Source organism: Hemitrygon akajei, chromosome 1 (genome assembly GCF_048418815.1).
Source record: "Hemitrygon akajei chromosome 1, sHemAka1.3, whole genome shotgun sequence".
NCBI lineage: Eukaryota > Metazoa > Chordata > Chondrichthyes > Myliobatiformes > Dasyatidae > Hemitrygon > Hemitrygon akajei.
In genome coordinates, this window is record NC_133124.1 from 47,906,778 (window position 1) to 47,925,205 (window position 18,428).

The window sequence follows — 18,428 nt, forward strand, 5'->3', positions numbered from 1 at the left end:
TGTTCATTAATAAATTAACTTAAAAAAGCAAAATTAATTTTACTTAATTTGATGTGCTTCAAAATATCCTTAATTTTTGTGCATACATGGCACAACAGTAGCATAGCAGTTCATGCAATGCTATTACAGCTCAGGACATTTCAATTCCGGTGCTATTCTGTCAGGAATCTCTGAATGTCCTCCCTGTGGAATGCATGGGATTGCTCTGAGTCTTCCAGTTGCTTTCTACAGTCCAAAGATACTGGGTAGGTTAATTAATCATTGTAAGTTGTCACGTGATTAGGTTAGGGTTAATCTAGTTTGTTGGGGATTGCTGGGCGGTGAGGCTGGTCGGGCCGGAAGGGCCTACTCCGTGCTGTATCGCTAAATAAATATTAAAAGATGTGTGTGTGGAACTGAGAAACATCAGGCTAATGCCAAGCACTTAGAGCAATCTTCAGAGTAAATTCAGAAACTGATGATGTTGAGCCTTTTATTAAAAATAAATGGCATTTAGATTACTCTAATTCTGTTCATTACATTGCAAGAGAGCCAATTATGGCATGGCATTTCAGACAAATTAACAATAAATTGGCTAAGTTTAAAATCAACAGCAACTGAAGGCTTTTTCACTAACATTCATGCCTGTCTGCAGCTGTTTGTCTTGTTGAATTCATTTCGTGTTCTTGTTTACTTACATTGCTTTCTTTCTTGTGTGCATTGCATTGATGGAGATTACAGTATCGAACAATAATACTTTTATTCCAACTGCTTAGAAATTAATTGAATGCACAATTTATCTTTAATATAATTAATTAAAATCACACCAGGAAATACAGGAAATTTTCAATAGTAAGGCATCATCTGCCGAAAGAGAACCAGAGCTAACACTCTAGACATGTAACCTCTCTTCGGAATTGGGAGATGTTGGAAATGTAACAAGTTTCAAGCAAATGGGAATGGGATGGGAAGAAGGGAAGATCTCTGATGATGTGGATGGCAAACAAGATTAAATGAAAAATGCAATGAAAGTACAGGTCAATAGGAAATAATAATGAACTATGTAAAGAAAGAAGAATACAATCTAAAATAATTTTATATGCCCTCTATAAAGGAATCCATTCTAATATATTCTGCTTGATTTGGCATGGTAGTTAGAAACAACTACAATGTCCAGCAAAGATAGCTTTAGAATGATATCACATGGCACATTTTCCATCATTACCGATATCACACGCCACACTTTCCATCGTTACTGATATCACACAACACACTTTCCATCGTTACTGATATCACACAACACACTTTCCATTGTTACCGATATCACACGGCACACTTTCCTTTGTTACCGATATCATAAGTCACACTTTCCTTCGTTACCGATATCACACGGCACACTATCCATCATTACTGATATCACACGGCACGCTATCGTTACCGATATCACACAACATACTTTCCATTGTTACCAATATCACATAACACACTTTTGAATGTTACCGATATCACATGATAAACTTTCTAATGTTACTGTCATAGTGAAAGTGAGTGGAGTAAACACATCACAGTTGTCAATAGCAGAACTCTTGTGGACAAAAAGCATCATGTACTTAAAATCCTTAAAAATTAAATGCACTTAGAATAAGCTCAACATTGAGGTCCCAAATTCCATGCTTCATCAAGATATTCTGAGCCTACTTTGCAGCAACCCAAAGGCAGTATCTTGCCAATTCTTACCTTCAACTAGAAGTGAATAAAGCAAATCAGTGGGTTTTTCTGTGGTCAATCTTGGTGACATCAGGTAGGTATACAGCTGACTGTCTCAACTTTCTACCAGTGGAGAAAATGTGTGCATGTTGGTATTTACTTGTGGTAGTATTCAGAGCAAAGCTACAGTCGTACAATCTCTAGCATCATTCAACTTCACAGATTCCACAAGAAGTGCTAGAATTCCAATGTATGAATAATTCACATCCATCTGATGCAATACAGATAACTGTTCCTCAACAAGGTTTGGGTGTGACAATTATACTCTGAGCACCATAGGCAGATATAGCCGCTTGCAGAAATTCCTTCTTCTGCATTTGCTCCCTCGCTCTACCAGCAGATTTTCCTGTCGGGCTTTTTGCTAGTCAGGTTGTAATTGAAGTGAATACCATCAGTGCACCCATGCCTAGGAGTATCCCGTGTTGTACTTCAGAATTGAAGCCCTGGTTCTCAGATAAACTCTGTTAACAGCTATCACATTATTACCTGATGGTTTCAATGATATTAATCTATGAAAGGCACCAGTTTCTTATTGATTCATAGGAGAGGTCCATAGACATCATTTAGCATATAAGAATTTGATATCTTAAATTTAGTGTTGGTTAGAGGCACCTCCTGATATTGAATAGATATTCAGCCAAGAGATTAAAAGAGGGCATTAGCTCAAATGCTGTGCTCCAAAATAGAAACAATTTATTGTTGCATACTGCCCGATGTCACGATACACCGACACTTCACACTTCTGACAGACTTTAGTTGTGGATGCACTTGTGTTCATGTGGGTGCAGCCACTGGCCTCTATTGTTCTTACCAATTAACTGGACTCTGAAACTTACACTCAGTCCTCAGTCATACTTTATTTAATTGTGTGCAGGGAGACAAACGTGATCCCTGTAACCACACTGTGCTGAAGTCTGAACAGAGAAATGCCATTTTCATACAGAGTTGACAAGTCAATAGAAACTACAAACTAACAACCAATGACACTTTGAAGTTGATAAAGTAAACGTTCTTTGGTTGGTATTCACATCCTCCAATTACATCCTTATCTTGTCTACATATGCTAAATAGTTCCTGTCCTTGCTGTGCAAAAGGAAGCCATGTTCTTTGAGGTGGCAGCTAAATGTGTGGCTGAAGAATTGGAACAGGAGGCAGGGATTCAGATTTCTGGATAATTGGGACCTCTTCTGGGGCAGATGTGACCTGTACAAGAGGGGGAAGGATCGTACTTGAATCCGAGGGGTTACAATATTCTTGCAGGTAGTTTTACTAGAGCTGTTGGAAGTGGTTTAAACTAATATGGCAGGCGGATGAGAACCAGGATGATAGAGCTGAGAATGAGCCAGCAGGTTTACAAGTAGATGATGGATGTAACATGAATGTAAGGAAGGACAAGCCAATAATTGGGTACACTTGCAGACAGAGCAAGGAGTTAAGTTGTACCACAGAGGCAAAATTCAAAAGGGTGAAGAATGCAGGACGGAAGGTGCAGTATTTAAGGGATTGGGAGATTGGGAAAATCAGGTTGGTGTCAGATCATGAGAGAGAATTTGTTGAATGCCTACAAGATGGCTTTTTAGAGCAGCTTGTTCTTGACTCTACTCAGGGAAAGGCTATCTTAGATTGGGTGTTATTTAACAATCCCGATCTTATTAGGGAGTTTAATGTAAAAGAACCCTTAGCAGGCAGTGATCATAATATGATTGAACTCATACTGCAATTAGAGTGGGAGAAGAATAACCAACATGTATCAGGATCACAATTGAATAAAGGGGATTACAGAAGCATGAGAGAGGAGCTTGCCCCGGTGGATTGGAGGAGGATACTGGCAGGGATGACAGCAGAGCAGAAATGTCTGAAGTTTCTAGGAATAGTTTACAAGGCACAGGACAGATATGTGCCATAAAGGAAGACATTCTCAAATGGCAGGGATATGCAACTGTGGCTGACAAAGGAAGCTAAGCACTGCATAAAAGCTAAGGAAAGGGCATATAATGTAGCAAAAGTGAATGGGAAATTGGATGATTGGGAAACTTTTAAAATCCAACAAAAAGCAACTAAAAAGCTGTAAGAAGGGAGAAGATGAAATATGAGGGTAAACTAGCCAATAGCATAAAGCAGGATACCAAAAGGTTTTTTTTTCCAGTTATATAAAAAGCAAAAGGGACATGAGAGTTGATATTTGACCACTGGGAAATGATGCTGGTGAGGTAGTAATGGGGGACAAAGAAATGGCAGATGAAGTTAATGGGTACTTTGCATCTGTCTTCACTGTGGAAGACATTTGCAAAGTGCCAGAGGCCTGTGATTGTCAGGGAGCAGCAGTGAGTGCCATTGCTTTTACAAAGGAAAATGTGTTAGGCAAACTCAAAGGTTTTAAGCAGGTTAAGTCACCTGGGCCAGATGGACTACATCATGGAGTCCTGAGAGAGGTCGCTGAAGAGATATTAGATGAATTGGTCATGATCTTTCAAGAATCTGGCATGTTCACAGAGGACTGGAAAATTGCAAATATCACTCCACTCTTTAAGAAAGGAGGAAGGCAAAAGAAAGGAAATTATAGGTTAGTTAGCCTAACCTCTGTGGTTAGGAAAACTTTGGAGTCTATTATTTGGGATGTGGTTTCCAGGTACTTGGAGACTAATGACAAAATAAGTAAAATTCAACATGATTTATGTAAAGGGAAATCTTGCCTGACAGATCTGTTAGTATTCTTCAAGGAAGTAACAAGCAAGGTTGACAAAGGAGAAGCAGTGGCTGTCATTTACTTGGATTTTCAGAAGGCACTTGATAAGGTGCCACACATGAGGCTGCTTAACAAGATAAAATCCTGTGGTGTTGCAGGAAAGCTATTGGCATGGATAGTGAAATGGCTAACAGACAGGAAAAGGCGAATAGGAATAATGGGGGCCTTTTCTGGATGACTGCCAGTGACAAGTGATGTTCCTCAGGGGTCATTTTTGGGACTGCTACTTTTCAAATTGTTTGTCAATGATTTGGATAATGGAATTGATGCATTTGTGGATTATTCAAAGACAGGTGGAGGGATAGGTAGCACCAAGGAACCAATGCAATTGCAGAAGGACTTAGACAAATTAGAACAACGGGCAGAAAAGTGGCAAATGGAATACAGTATTGGGAAATGTATGATAATGCATTTTCGTAAAAGGACAATAGTGTGGATTATTATCTAAATGGGGAGAAGGTTCAAACCTCAGAGGTTCAGAGGAACTTAGGAGTCCTCGTGCAAGACTTCCAGAAGGTTAATTTACAGGTTGAGTCTGTGGTAAAGTTGGCAAATGCAATGTTGGCTTTTATTTAAGGGGAATAGAATATAAAAGCAAGGAGGTAATGCTGAGGCTTTCTAAGACATGAGTCAGGCCACACTTTGAGTCAACAGTTTTGGACCCCATATCTCAGAAAGGATGTGTTGTCATTGGAGAGTGTTTAGAGAATTTTCACACAGATGATTCCAGGAATAAAGGGGTTAACATATGAGGAGCATTTTGCAGATTTGGGCCTGAACTCACTTAATTTTGAAGAATGCAGGGTGGGGGACTCATTGAAACCTATCAAATGTTGAAAGGACTAGATAGGGTGGATTTAGAAAGAATGTTTCCTATGGTTGGGGTAGAGCTAGAGGACATTGCTTCAAAATTGAGGGGAGTCTCTTTAGAACAGAGGTAAGGAGGATTTTTTTTTACATAGCCAGAGAGTAATAAATCTGTGGAATGCTCTGCCACAGAGTGTGGTAGAGGCCAAATCCATAGGTACACATAAGTCAGAAATTGATAGTTTCTTGATCAGGGTATCAAAGGATATGGCATGAAGGCAGGTGTATGGGGTTGAGTGGGATCCGGGATCAGCCATGATGGAATGGCAGAGCAGGCACAATGGGCTGAATGGCCTAATTCTGCTCCTATGTTTTATGGTCTTATTTTGTGGCTGAACAGCAATATGTTTTACAATTTGATTTCACATTTTCTGCATTATGGAAAAAATATGCTTGGAAGCCAGTAAACCAGCATGAACTTATCTTTGAACAACACTAGTATGAATAATTTAAAAATTTGAGAATGGACGAAGATAAATGCAGAGATATATTATTACTGAAAGTAAAAAAAAACGTAAAATTCTGCAGCTCGTAAAATCTTCTATTAATGGAGAAATGAACACGTGTGTGTGTGCTTTAAAATTATCTTTTTGCACAGATTGTAGAACAAGAGGACATATTAATGCACTTTCACAACAGTTCCGCAACAAACGTTCAGTGGAATTCAGCTATCCGGGAGATAAGCATTCAAAGGATGCTTCACTTTTGTCAAACAATCAACAAGGGAGGTATGCAGTTTGTGGTGGCAGTTTTGAAGATATGATTTGATGACTTGAATTAAAACAATGAATTCACTGCAATGTAACTTGCTAATTGAGAACATAATAGTAAATTACTGCAAGGCAAATACAGATTCATGCATGTAAAGCACCAGGCAATAGATCTAACTCTGCAGTGTAATTATGAACAAAACAAAAATAGGCCCAAATAGGATGGAAATTGCATTCTGTCATTGATAAAAGATCCATTTGACATGACATCATAAGATACTTTGCATTAAGTTATGGGCATGATGCCCTATAGAAGAGCAGTAGTAGAATATTTCTGTTGGGTATAAAGCTGAAGATGTTAATGCAACCTTGCGTTGGTGTAATGGGAACTATATGAGGTAAAGAATTGCCATGTGAAAGGTGGTGAAGAATTCAGGCAAATATCAGGAAGGGTAACAAATTCATGGAAAAACATAAATCAACTATTTTGTATTGTTTTGAAGTGCTGAGATAAGTGACCTTAAACAATATTGTTTCTAATTTATGTTGATAACAACGTAATGAAACATAAAACGGCCAAATTTGGAAATTATACTTAACAAGGTTTAGAGGAGTCAACCTCAGAAATGACACCAAATGAAGTAATATATCTAAGTTGTCTGAGAGTAGTAGGTGACCTTAATGCAAGCAAATGTAAAATAGTTCACATAAGAAAAATGATTAAAGCATATAGTCCTGAGTCACAAAAAAAGGCTATGAATGATATTCAAAGGAGAATCTTAGCAGAATTGCTAAGAATTGCTAAGAATCGCTCAAATGCTTGTCACCCTCTATCTCATTGGTGAATTTGCAAGTGGGAAGAAGTGGAGTGATATTTGGAAACTTGACTTTTGAAAGCATTAATTAGCAAGCAAATCACATGCGGTATGCAACAGTTCTTAAGTTCCTATTAGCAGTGTTTTGCTAGCTTGTTAAAATGATTATCTCTATATATAAAATTCAGTGTGCACGTGTTGTTGTCACTGGGCAAAAAATTACATAACACAAGATTACAAACATTGACAGTAATTCACTGTAATGTCATAATCGTTGTTTAACATTTCCATAAAATTGTACCCAAATGAGAAAAGATTTTATCCTAGCAGCAGCAGATAGAAATGAAAAATAAAAAGGACAGAGGATACAAGTAAGATTGCATCCATGAAAAGAGAAGAAGAGTTAATGTTTCTGGCAAATGATCTATCATCAGAATATTAAATGGGATGAAAGAGAATTCCATCACCATTTTGTATACATATAAAACATCACCATAAAACACTTCAACATTTCTCATTAATTTGAAATATGAACTCTGTTTCTCCCTCTTCAGACGCTATCTGACCTGCTGAATATCCTCAGCGACAATTTCTAGGCTGTGTTATTTGTTCTATATCCTTGTTGAATATAGATTCATCACAAAACCTAAAAGTGAAGATCTTAAAACTTGTTTTCAGACATACAACTCAAAAAGATTCAAATCTCTAATCTGTGCTGATATTTTAGCTGCTTATTCCAAATGACTGTTGCAGATTGATGGCCTGCTTTAATGTCATATTTGGTGACAGCTGTTGCAAATAAAACTGTTCTGTTGAAGTGCACCTAATGCTGAGCATCACTGCCAAAACACACACCCAACAAATAGCTATTTGGCAGTCAGACTTTATTGAGTCTGTACTTAATGCAACACAAAACGTAACTGCTTCCAGCAGAGGAGAGTTTGGTGAGCAAGAAAAGCAAATAAAAAATAATAAGGACTTAACCCTTAGAAATTGGTGGGTGGCAATAGAGGTACGTTAAACAATTGGTTCATGATCGACATATGAGCATTTTGTTCGAAAATACATAGCCAACAGATGTGACCGTGCACTATTGTGCACTATTCAAAATACTGTGCAAAGTCAGAGACAATTTGCCTGATTATTTTGCCTCTGGAGTCAGCCCAAAGGAAGTTAGGAAAGCCGGTGTCTGAGGTAGGTGGAGTGATTGAGGGTAGAGATGGGTGTTCAGATGGGGAGTCACAATAAGCAGAAATGAATCTACTTTTTTTTTCTCTCAGTGACCCTTGAATCTTCGGAACTCCATTGCTTACAAGGCAGGGAATGTGGAGTCTGAATTTTTTAAGATGGAGGTAGATAGATGTTTGAAAACCTAAGGGTGAAAAGTTACTACTGATAGATTGGATTGCTCATCTGATATTACTGTCAAATCAGCAATGAATTTACTAAAAAGGTGAAACAGACCTGAGAGAACCAGACACCTTGTTTCTAATCTGTATGCTTGTGCAGGACTTGCTCTGGCCTGAGCCTGGCATGAAGGTATTAACATTATAAAAGCAGTGTCCAGTAGTGCGTTGCTTGCTTTTGGATGCTGCTACACACCTGCAGGTTCCTCCACACGGTAACACGGGAGACATGTGGAGGACCCAAAGGCAAGCCAAGGAATTCATTCAACACAAAGTACACTGCAGATGCTGTGGTCAAATCAAAACGTACAAACAAGCTGGATGAACTCAGCAGGTCGGGCAGCATCCGTTGAAATGAGCAGTCGACGTTTCGAGCCGAGACCCTGATGACCCTGACAGTCCTGACGAAGGGTCTCAGCCCGAAACGTTGACTGCTCATTTCAACGGATGCTGCCCGACCTGCTGAGCTCATCCAGCTTGTTTGTACGTCTTAATTCATTCAACATGAAGCATGGTCTTAATTGTCCATAATGATTTTGATTTTAATTGAAACAGAATTGCATCACAGGCAGAATTCTGGTGCTAATTAATTCAAGTTTTAGGCACAAGTTGTTTTGTTAATCAGCGCTCAGAAAGCTATTATGTTGCTAATTACATGGAAGAAACATGCATACATTTGAATTGGAGCTTCCTCTGGGGAAGATATCATTGCCCTTTATTCTGTTAATTCTTTTGATATCCTGTATTTACATTAAAAAAACTGGGTATGTTTTAAGAATTTGCTAACATGGTATATTCAAATTGTTTTGTTTTGACTGAATCAATTCAATTTATAAGATGAACTCTTCTTATGAATGCTAGGTACACTCAAGAGTTTGGAGAGTTTGTAAACTCAACAATTTTTCCCAATAATCATGAGCCCCCCCAAGGTTTCAACAGTTTTGTGGCTGACGTGCAAAAGACAATCATCTCCCTACGTAACCAGGTATGGATAATAAATAAAGTATTTTTTTTAACGAGTAAATATTATTCCAAATTTATAGATAAACCCAATTGTGTAATATCTTATCTAAGAGGTAAGTAATTTGTTGTGAAACGCCTTAATCTAACCATCTGTTGAAAGAATAGAGACCAGGAAATGCAGCAAACAGCCAGTCAGATATCACCATTTTCCTGTAGAGGTTTTATAGTGTGGAGAGGTTAAGACTAAAAGTTAAAATAACTCTTGTATCTTCCCAAAGTCTATTTTAAAGATTAGCTTTATTTTGAATAAACTCTTCTCAGGCGTCCAGCCAGGTACAGGTATCGGTTTCAACTGACATTTCAATGGCAAACCCTGCCATCTTCATCAGGGATGATGCCTAGGCATGTCTAGTCCGGTGGAATATATACCCCTGTCATGTGTCCCTCCTGACTGGTTTGTCATTGAAATGTCTGTTAAAATCGATACCCGTACTCGTCGGGAAGCCCGCGAAGAGACTATTCGTCATATATGCTGGGAAAGCACCAGATCCTTTCCCACTTAACTTATTTGTCACATGTACATTGAAACATGAAGTGAAATATGTCATTTGTGTCAAATCAAATCATTTATGCCAAGCAAGCATTACCACACTTCTGGTACCAGCATAGCATGCCCACAACTCACTAACCTAATTGTACATTTTTGGAAGGTGGGGGGAAACTGGAGCACCACCAGTCTCTAGCCATAGCAGGAAGGTAAAACTCCTGACACGCAATGGCAGTAATTGAGCCCCATTCTTACAGCTGGCGCTGTAGAAGCGTTACACTAATTATCTATTTGAATGCCATTTAGCAGCGTTGACTGATGATGAGATTTAAGAGGAAACTAGACTCAGTTCTAAATTCAAATCTGCTAATGAAAATGATCTGCTAATTAACCCTGGCAGCCAGCTCATATATGGCACTGGGGAAAATCAAAATGTATAAAAAATTGTAGTGGCTAGAGAAACTTAAAAAGACGCGAGGAAGTAAAATTTAAAATAAGAATGATTGGATGGTGTGGGAATGCTAAAACTTCGCAGAAATAAAGACACTGTTTACTCCAACCCTAGCAACAGAATATACTGTTCATCCAGGAATATTTTGGCCCTGAAGGTGGAGCAGCACTCAAAAAAGCTTCACTTCCTTAGGGAGGTGAGGAGATTGTGTAACATGTTGCAGGAGGCCCAATTAGATACATTGCAGGGTATATGTGTAACTGTTAGGGACATAACCGTTGGCTTATTAACTGCTCATTTTGAGGGATTTCCAGACTGGTTGGGCTGAGCAGCCTGCTAAATGGTTTTGATTTCTAAGAAAGTATTCTTTTCCCAGGCAGCAACTATTAGTCTGTAATGCATTATTGTTTGAAGAGTTGAAACAGCATTATTTGAATCACAGAATTATGCAGCGTGAAGTAATGCTGTTTTAGCACTTCTCATCCATGCTGACTGTGATGATTGCCTACCCTTTCCCTGTGTAACCCTCGGCTGCATAAGTCAAGGGAAGACAATCTCTGGCCAAATGTATGAGATTGAAGGTGCAAATCCTGCTGTTTGTGTGGATGCTGCGTGATGTGTTTCCCTGTTACAAATCAGTACCACGAAATAACGGACAGTACACCATATGCGATTAAACGATTTATCTTTATCATTCTTAATTTGACTGAAGGGTTAGTAAAGTAAAACAAAAAGAAAAGGCCCATTTCAATGAAACAATCTAATGTGCACAAGTTGGAGCTCAGGGTTTCCCTTCCGCTGGTCCTCCATCGATTTCCCCCGGGCTTTGTCAACTCCCTGCCCCACTCCAAGTCCACTCCTTTCTGGTGTCTATGACCTCATCTTCTCTCTCCATCTTCCGCTGAACAAAAGACCCAGATCATCTCAGTCTCAGGCACACAACAACAACAAAAAACTCCCTCACTGGACGGTGTATGTTCCGAAGCCCCCGTTATCTCTAGCCATAACCCAAACACCGCTTCTACAGAAAGATCATTACATTAGCAGTGAAATCTTTCCCAGGGTGTTACGCCTGCATTAGACCTGAATCCCTCTGTGCTTTCCCTATTCAAACACCTGCCCAAATGTATTTTAAATGCCTTCACCATCTCCTCTGGGAGCTCATTCCAGATAACTATCACGCTCTGTGTGAAAACTTACCCCTCAGATTATAATTAAAATTTCACCCCTCACATTAAACCTATGTGTTTTAGTTCTAGATTTCCCTGATTGATTATCTTTCTTAGCCATGAATTATTATTTCATAAACCTCCATGAAGTCACCTCTTATCCTCCAATCTTGCCTTTTACTTGCAGCTCTTCACTCCAGGCAACCTCTCTGCATTCTCTCTATTACTACCTCTAATACTAATGAGGTCACTAAAGCTGAACGCAGTTCTACAAGTGCAGACTAACCAATGTTCTGTACAGATACAACATGATGTCCTAACTCTTAATACTCCAATGCCTCAGTTTATGAAGACAAGCAAATCAATTGTCTTCTTCACCACGCTAGTTACCTGCTTATGGACTTGCATATCAAGGTGTCAACACTCCTGAGATCCGTACCCGACACTCTCTTTGTCCTACTTGAAATTGACTTCACAGTTTGTACAAACACTTCTGTCTGTATCAACCCTAATCTGTCCTAGTTCTGCCCAACTTTCCAACTGATCTGTATCCTGCTATAGCCTCAGGTTATGTCCACACAACACCGGATAAATCTGTAACCAAAGCTTTTTCTCTTCGTTTTTACCCTTCGTCCACACTAAAATGGCGTTTTCGTCCCCTGAAACCAGAGCTTTTCAGAAATGCTTTCCAGGGTGTGTATTTTTGAAAATGCTGCTCGGGCAGATCAGTGTGGACGGGGTAACTGGAGACGTCTGAAAACGCTATCAGACGGCAGTGCACTATTTCATTGTTTTCTTGAATGCAACCTAACAATTTCAGAACAAACGGCAACGAAACTGATGCTGGAAGAGTTAGAAATGTACTCACCAAATACTTTGACCCATAACTTACTGAATAAATAAGTATACTCACTTTGCCTTGTTTTCTGTCCTTGCTCGTATGAAGGTGGTTTACCTATTTATGCAAGTACTTCTCTGACAATAGATGTGTAACAGCCTAATGTAACATTGTATGGAAATACAAGATAACACTGATACAGACATTAAAACATTTATACATTTAACAAGGTGCTTTATTAATGCAACAGAGTTAGTCAGTTTTTCAATGTTCGTCGTCAGCCGGGTCAATCTGTCCGTGAACTCCCTGTCGGTTGCTTCTGTACGCTCCAGTTTTTTTTAAAGTTCTCCTGCACGAGAGCCAACTGCTGTAAATTGTTTTAAGTTTTTCTCGTCTGTAACTACACAAACGCACACTTTCATGGTGAGATTTGACACCAAACACGTCGCTTGTTTTTGGTAGATGTGTCCTGCGCATGCGCAGTAGGAGGAGATTTGCTGAAATCTCCGTTTCAATGTAGACAGAGATACATTTAAAAACGCATAGTGTGGACGCCTGTTGTTTTTATGCGAAACCGCTGTTTTCAAAATTATCCGGTCTAGTGTGGATGTAGCCTCAGAAAACTTGCTTAACAATCAATGACTCCATCAATTGTTGTGACATCTGCAAGGTTATAGTACAATTCAAATTCTAAACTGTCTGTAACTTTACTAAGCGGATTGTCAGAATCTGATTTGGAACAGTTAAAGATTGTGAGAAGAGTTGCTCCACTCCATCTGCATTAATTAACTTCAGTTCTGTGGGTGTCGGTAACACAGGCAAAGAATAAAACAGGGATTATTTCCAAGATGATCATGGAGACCTTTGTATTCTATAGATACTATATAAATTGGTAGATTGGTTTATTACTGTCACATGTCTCAGGATACATTGAAAAACTGTTTTGTATACCATGCATACAGATCATTTCACGATATCTTTGCAGGAAAATGAATAAACAATATCAATATGCAGAATAAAGCGTTGCAGTTCAAGAAGAAGTGTAGTGTAGAGTTCATGGGTTCAATGTCCATTTAGGAATCAGATGGCAGAGGGGAAAAAGCTGGTCCTGTATTGCTGAGTGTGTGCCTTCAGGCTTCTGCTCTCCTTCCTGATGGTAGCAGCCATGTCCTGGGTGGTGGGAGTCCTTAATGATGGACACCATCTTCCGACGACACCGCTCCTTGAAGATATCTTGGATACTACAGAGGCTGGTACCCATAATAAAGCCGACAAATTCTACAAGTTTCTGCAACTTATTTTGATCGTGCAGTAGCCCCCACCCCACCCCATTCTAGTCAGTGATGCAGCCAATCAGAACATTTGTTGAAGTTTTCAAGTATTTTAGTTGACAGGCCAAATATCCTCAAACTCCTAATGAAATACGTTGCTGTCTTGCCTTCTTTATAGCATCAATATATTGTGTCCAGGTTAGGTCCTCAGAGATACTGACACCCAGAACTTGAAATTATTCACTCTCTCCACTTCTGATCCCTCTTTCAGGATTGGTTTCTGTTCCCTTGTCTTACCCTTCCTGAAGAATACTTGTGTGAGAATGCTGTTTTTGGACTACAGTTCAGCATTCATCACCATAATTCCCTTTAGGCTCGACAGGAAGCTCAGAGACCTCGGCCTTGACCCTGCCTTGTGCAGCTGAATCCTAGACTTCCATTCAGATCGCCAGCAGGTGGTAAGAGTGGGCTCCCTGACCTTCACGCCTCTGACTCTCAACACAGGAGCCCCTCAGGGCTGTGTACTAAGTCCCCTCCTTTACTCCTTGTATACCCATGACTTTGTCACCACCCACAGCTCTAATCTCCCAATTAAATTTGCTGATGATAGTACATTGATTGGCCTAATCTCAAGCAATAATGAGGTGGCCTACAGGGAAGAGGTCATCTCTGTGACACAGTGATATCAAGAAAACAACCTCTCCCTCAATGTCGCAAAAACAAAGGAGCTGGTTGTGGACTACAGGAGGAATGGAGATGGGCTAACCCCTATTGACATCAATGGATCTGGGGTTGAGAGGGTGAACAGCTTTAAGTTCCTTGGCATCCACATCACCGAGGACCTCACTTGGTCTGTACACACCAGCTGTGTGGTGAAAAAGGCAGAATGGTGCCTCTTTCACCTCGGACGGTTGAGTAAGTTTGGTATGGGCCCCCAGATCCCAAGAACTTTCTACAGGGGCACAATTGAGAGCATCCTGACTGGCTGCATCACTGCCTGGTATGGGAACTGTACTTCCCTCAATCGCAGGATTCTGCAGAGAGTGGTGTGGACAGCCCAGCACATCTGTAGATATGAACTTCCCACTATTCAGGACATTTACAAAGACAGGCATGTAAAAAGGGTCCAAAGGATCATTGGAGACCCAAGACACCCCAACCACAATCTATTCCAGCTGCTACCATCCGGGAAACGGTACCGCAGCATAAAAGCCAGGACCAACAGGCTCCGGGTCAGCTTCTTCCACCAGGCCACTGATTTGAGTGGATTTGTATGTTACATTGACTGTTCTATTTATTATAAAATTATTATGATTGCATATTGCACTTTCAGATGGAGACATGACATAAAGATTTGTACTCCTCATGTATGTGAAGGATGTAAGAAATAAATTCAATTCAATTAATTTCAAATCCACAATCTGCTCTTTGGTCTTGCTGACTTTGAGTGCTAGGTTGTTGCTGCGTCACAACTCAACTAACTGATATATCTCGCTCCTGTTCACCCTTTTATCACCGTCTGAAATTCTGCCAACAATGGTGAAATTCTATGATCAGCAAATTTATAGGTGGGGGTATTTGAGCTGTGCCTGGCCACACTATCATAGGTGTAGGGAGAGTAGAACAGCGGGCTAAGCGCACACTCGTGAGGTGCCCCAATCCTGATTGTCAGCGAGGTGGAGATGTTATTTCCAATCTGCACAGACTGTGGTCTTCTGGTGAGGAAGTCAAGGACCCAGCTGCAGAGGACAAGGTTCTGTAGCTTTTCAATCAGGACTGCAGGATAACGATAAAGTCCAAGGCCTTGATCCCATAGATTGTGAGGTCAAGATCTTGTTTTTTTCGTACAAGAGGTCTGTTCAATGGTCTTATGACAGTTGTATAGAAGTTGTCCCTGAGCGTGGTAATACACGGTTTCAGGATCTTATATCTTCTGGCAGATTGGTGGAGGAGTTAAAGAGATACTGTCTGGGGTGCTGGGGTGGAAGGAGTCTATCATCATGTGGGCTGTTTTGTTATAGCATCAAGCAATGTAGACAGAGCCCATGGAGGGAAGGCTGATTTACTCTTTAACCATTCAGTAAAAACCACTAAATTTTAATCAATTAATTAATTTCTTCATGTACAAGGATGCACTGCACAGTATGGGAGAAAAAAAACAGCAGGCATGGTTATGCTATGATGAGCACAAAGACAGCTGAACTCGAGACATAGAGACAACAGTGTGTTGGTTTATTTTTTTTATTAACTGAATTTTCATGAGTTAAATGTTATTCATTACTTCAAAACTTGTTCAGTGCTTTCTGCACACAAGAGTATTCTTTTCTGAATGTCATGAATTTATTTCCGCTTTATGTTCATCTTAGCATGACCATGCTTACTGTTTCTTGTCCCATGCTGTGCAGTGCATGAGTACTCTATTTAATTGATTAATTATTTAGTGGTTTCTACTGATGTTTGAGGAGTAGTAGAACGTGTAAGATATAAAATCTTCCATGCTTTGCTTGGAAATGATCCTGGTTTCCTTCTTTGCCTGCCTTGGCCACAGCTCCAGAATGAAAGCTAGTAGATATAGATTACTTCTTATGATCTTTAACTGACCCCAAATGCTTCAGAACTGATTATTTAACTTAGAGGAGTGTTCATTGTAATAATGTTGGGAATAGTAGCCAAATACAAACATTATGGTCACAGAATTAGTACTATGATAATGACCACCTGATGGCTGATGGATAAATACTGACGGACATCAAGGAGAATTCCCCTACTTAGCTTAAATTAATGCCATAGAATCATAGAAATCATGGTTATTTTGTGGCACAGGGGAGCCCATTTGTCACATTTGTCTCCTTGGTAACGAAAAAATGAACATCAGTTTAATCCCTTTTCCAATCCTTAATCCATAATCCTATGCTTTAAGGATATTTAGTAGCCAGATTCCACCATCCTGCTTGACAGCTCATTGAAAGAATTTTTTTCTTTCAAAGAAGTTTCTATGAAAATTATTTAATGAATTACCCGGTAATTTAACTCTACCCGGGGATCCCAACCTGGAGTCCACGGACCCTTCAGTTAATGGTAGGGGTCCATGGCATTAAAAAGGTTGGGAACTCGTGCTGTCTAATATTGTTTGGAGATAGAGTACAGTAATAGGCCCTTCCAGCCCAAAAATTCCTACTGCGCAATTTCAGCAAGTGACCAGTTAAACTACTAACCTGTACACCTTTGGAATTCGGGAGGAACCTGGGGCATCCAGTAGAAATCCACACACAGGGAAAACATACAAACTCCTCACAGAGAGTGATGGAATTGCTTCTCTGTTTGCAGGCAGATGAGATTTTGTTTAATTTGACGTTGTGTTAGGTACAGACATCATGGCTTGTACTTTCTATGTACTATGTGAATTCATAATATAAATGAGTCTCAATCTCATCTACATCTCCTGGTAACTCAATATGCATATTTTTGCTAATGTATAATTAGAAAATCTGATTCTGCAAAGGTAATACTTTATTTTGACTGGTAGTTTGCATAATTCCCTTATTTGCATTCATAATAATTAATTTTCTTTAATGATTTGTATTTACTGTTATGACCAATATCCAAATGATTAACATTGATTCAATCTTTTCCATCGTTCGAAGCTTTGCAACATTCAAATCTATTTCCAGTAACATTGAACTAGAAATGTGTCAAACATTAATCTGATAATTTCTAACAGGATTTCCATAGGAACGTTGATCATACCAAACCTAGTCATGGGAACTGTTGTATTTTATGAATTTAACCCATTTTCATCGGTTTTGGTATTTACAAAATTTAAAAGACACATTCTATTTTAAATTAACTTATTATCATCACCAGCATTGAATTATTTGTTCTGGAGAAGGACAATTTAATGTTCTTTCACAGATCCATTCAGATATTGAAGTAATATTCTGTCAGAATATAGTTCCTCTTCCCTGTAAAATACAGTTGGATAAAACTAGAGCTTTTATCACAGTAATCCTCTGTGCCACAATTTTTGCGAGTAAAAAGAAATCTTGAAAAGAAGATATTAGCCCTTGGTGTAAAACAGACGAGAGAAAACTAAAGGTTAAGAAAAATGGTATGGCCACCGATGTGTTACAAACTGAACCTAACACTCTCAGCCTCTCTCTGACTGCTTGTTGATTGATCAAAGACTGCAGCTCTGTTATCCACTAGTAAGTTCTGAAGGTCCCTCAATCCTTAAGTAAGAATATAAATTAGTTTGGCAATTTATAATTATGACATCTAATTCTAAAAAGTGACCTAACTGTAAGATCACATTCAGAAATCATGTTAAGCAAATTATTTTATATTGATTATGGCACTTTAGTATTTCCTCATTACTTGTGTCCCGCTTACATTTTTTGTGCTCTTATCTCTCAGGTTCACTTCCTTTCACCCTTCTTATTATCATAAATTAGCTTTTTACAGCCTTTTACAAAATGGCAGATAATACCCCAGATATAGCTTGATCATTGCATTGTACGGTGTTGAATATAGAAAAATTGTATTCTGCTGATCTAGCAATACTCCCTTGTTTTTATTAACTTTTTATTTGCCTCAACATATTGTCGGAATAAAATGTGTCAAATACCAAAAAGAATGCTAATTTACCTCAGGAGTGAAAGCACGATCATTCCATTTCTCTTTTGGTTGAATTAATCTCAGAGTAATCAATAGAGTAATCTTTACAAAAGATAAACATTTCTTTCGACCATAACACTTTAGCTTCCCTTTATTCTGAAAAGCCATTTGTGTTGCAGGAATGAATGGCTATCTACTTAGTCTCTCTCCACGTTGTATTTGGAACTCCACTAGTAGCTTAACAATAATCATTTCCAGTTTTATTTTATGTTTGCAAGACTTCCA

At 39.1% G+C, this 18,428-nt stretch overlaps 1 protein-coding gene across 3 annotated transcripts in view; it reads left to right on the forward strand.

Annotated features, from left to right (window-relative positions):
- The window catches only part of LOC140726325 (peroxidasin homolog), a 472,802-nt gene that overhangs the window by 442,355 nt on the left and 12,019 nt on the right, over positions 1-18,428 (forward strand). For all 3 annotated transcript variants that reach the window (XM_073042565.1, XM_073042575.1, XM_073042584.1), the window contains 2 exons: positions 5,958-6,087; positions 9,152-9,275. In XM_073042565.1, coding sequence (XP_072898666.1) covers positions 5,958-6,087; positions 9,152-9,275 — 254 coding nt within the window. The remainder of the gene's footprint in view (positions 1-5,957; positions 6,088-9,151; positions 9,276-18,428) is intronic.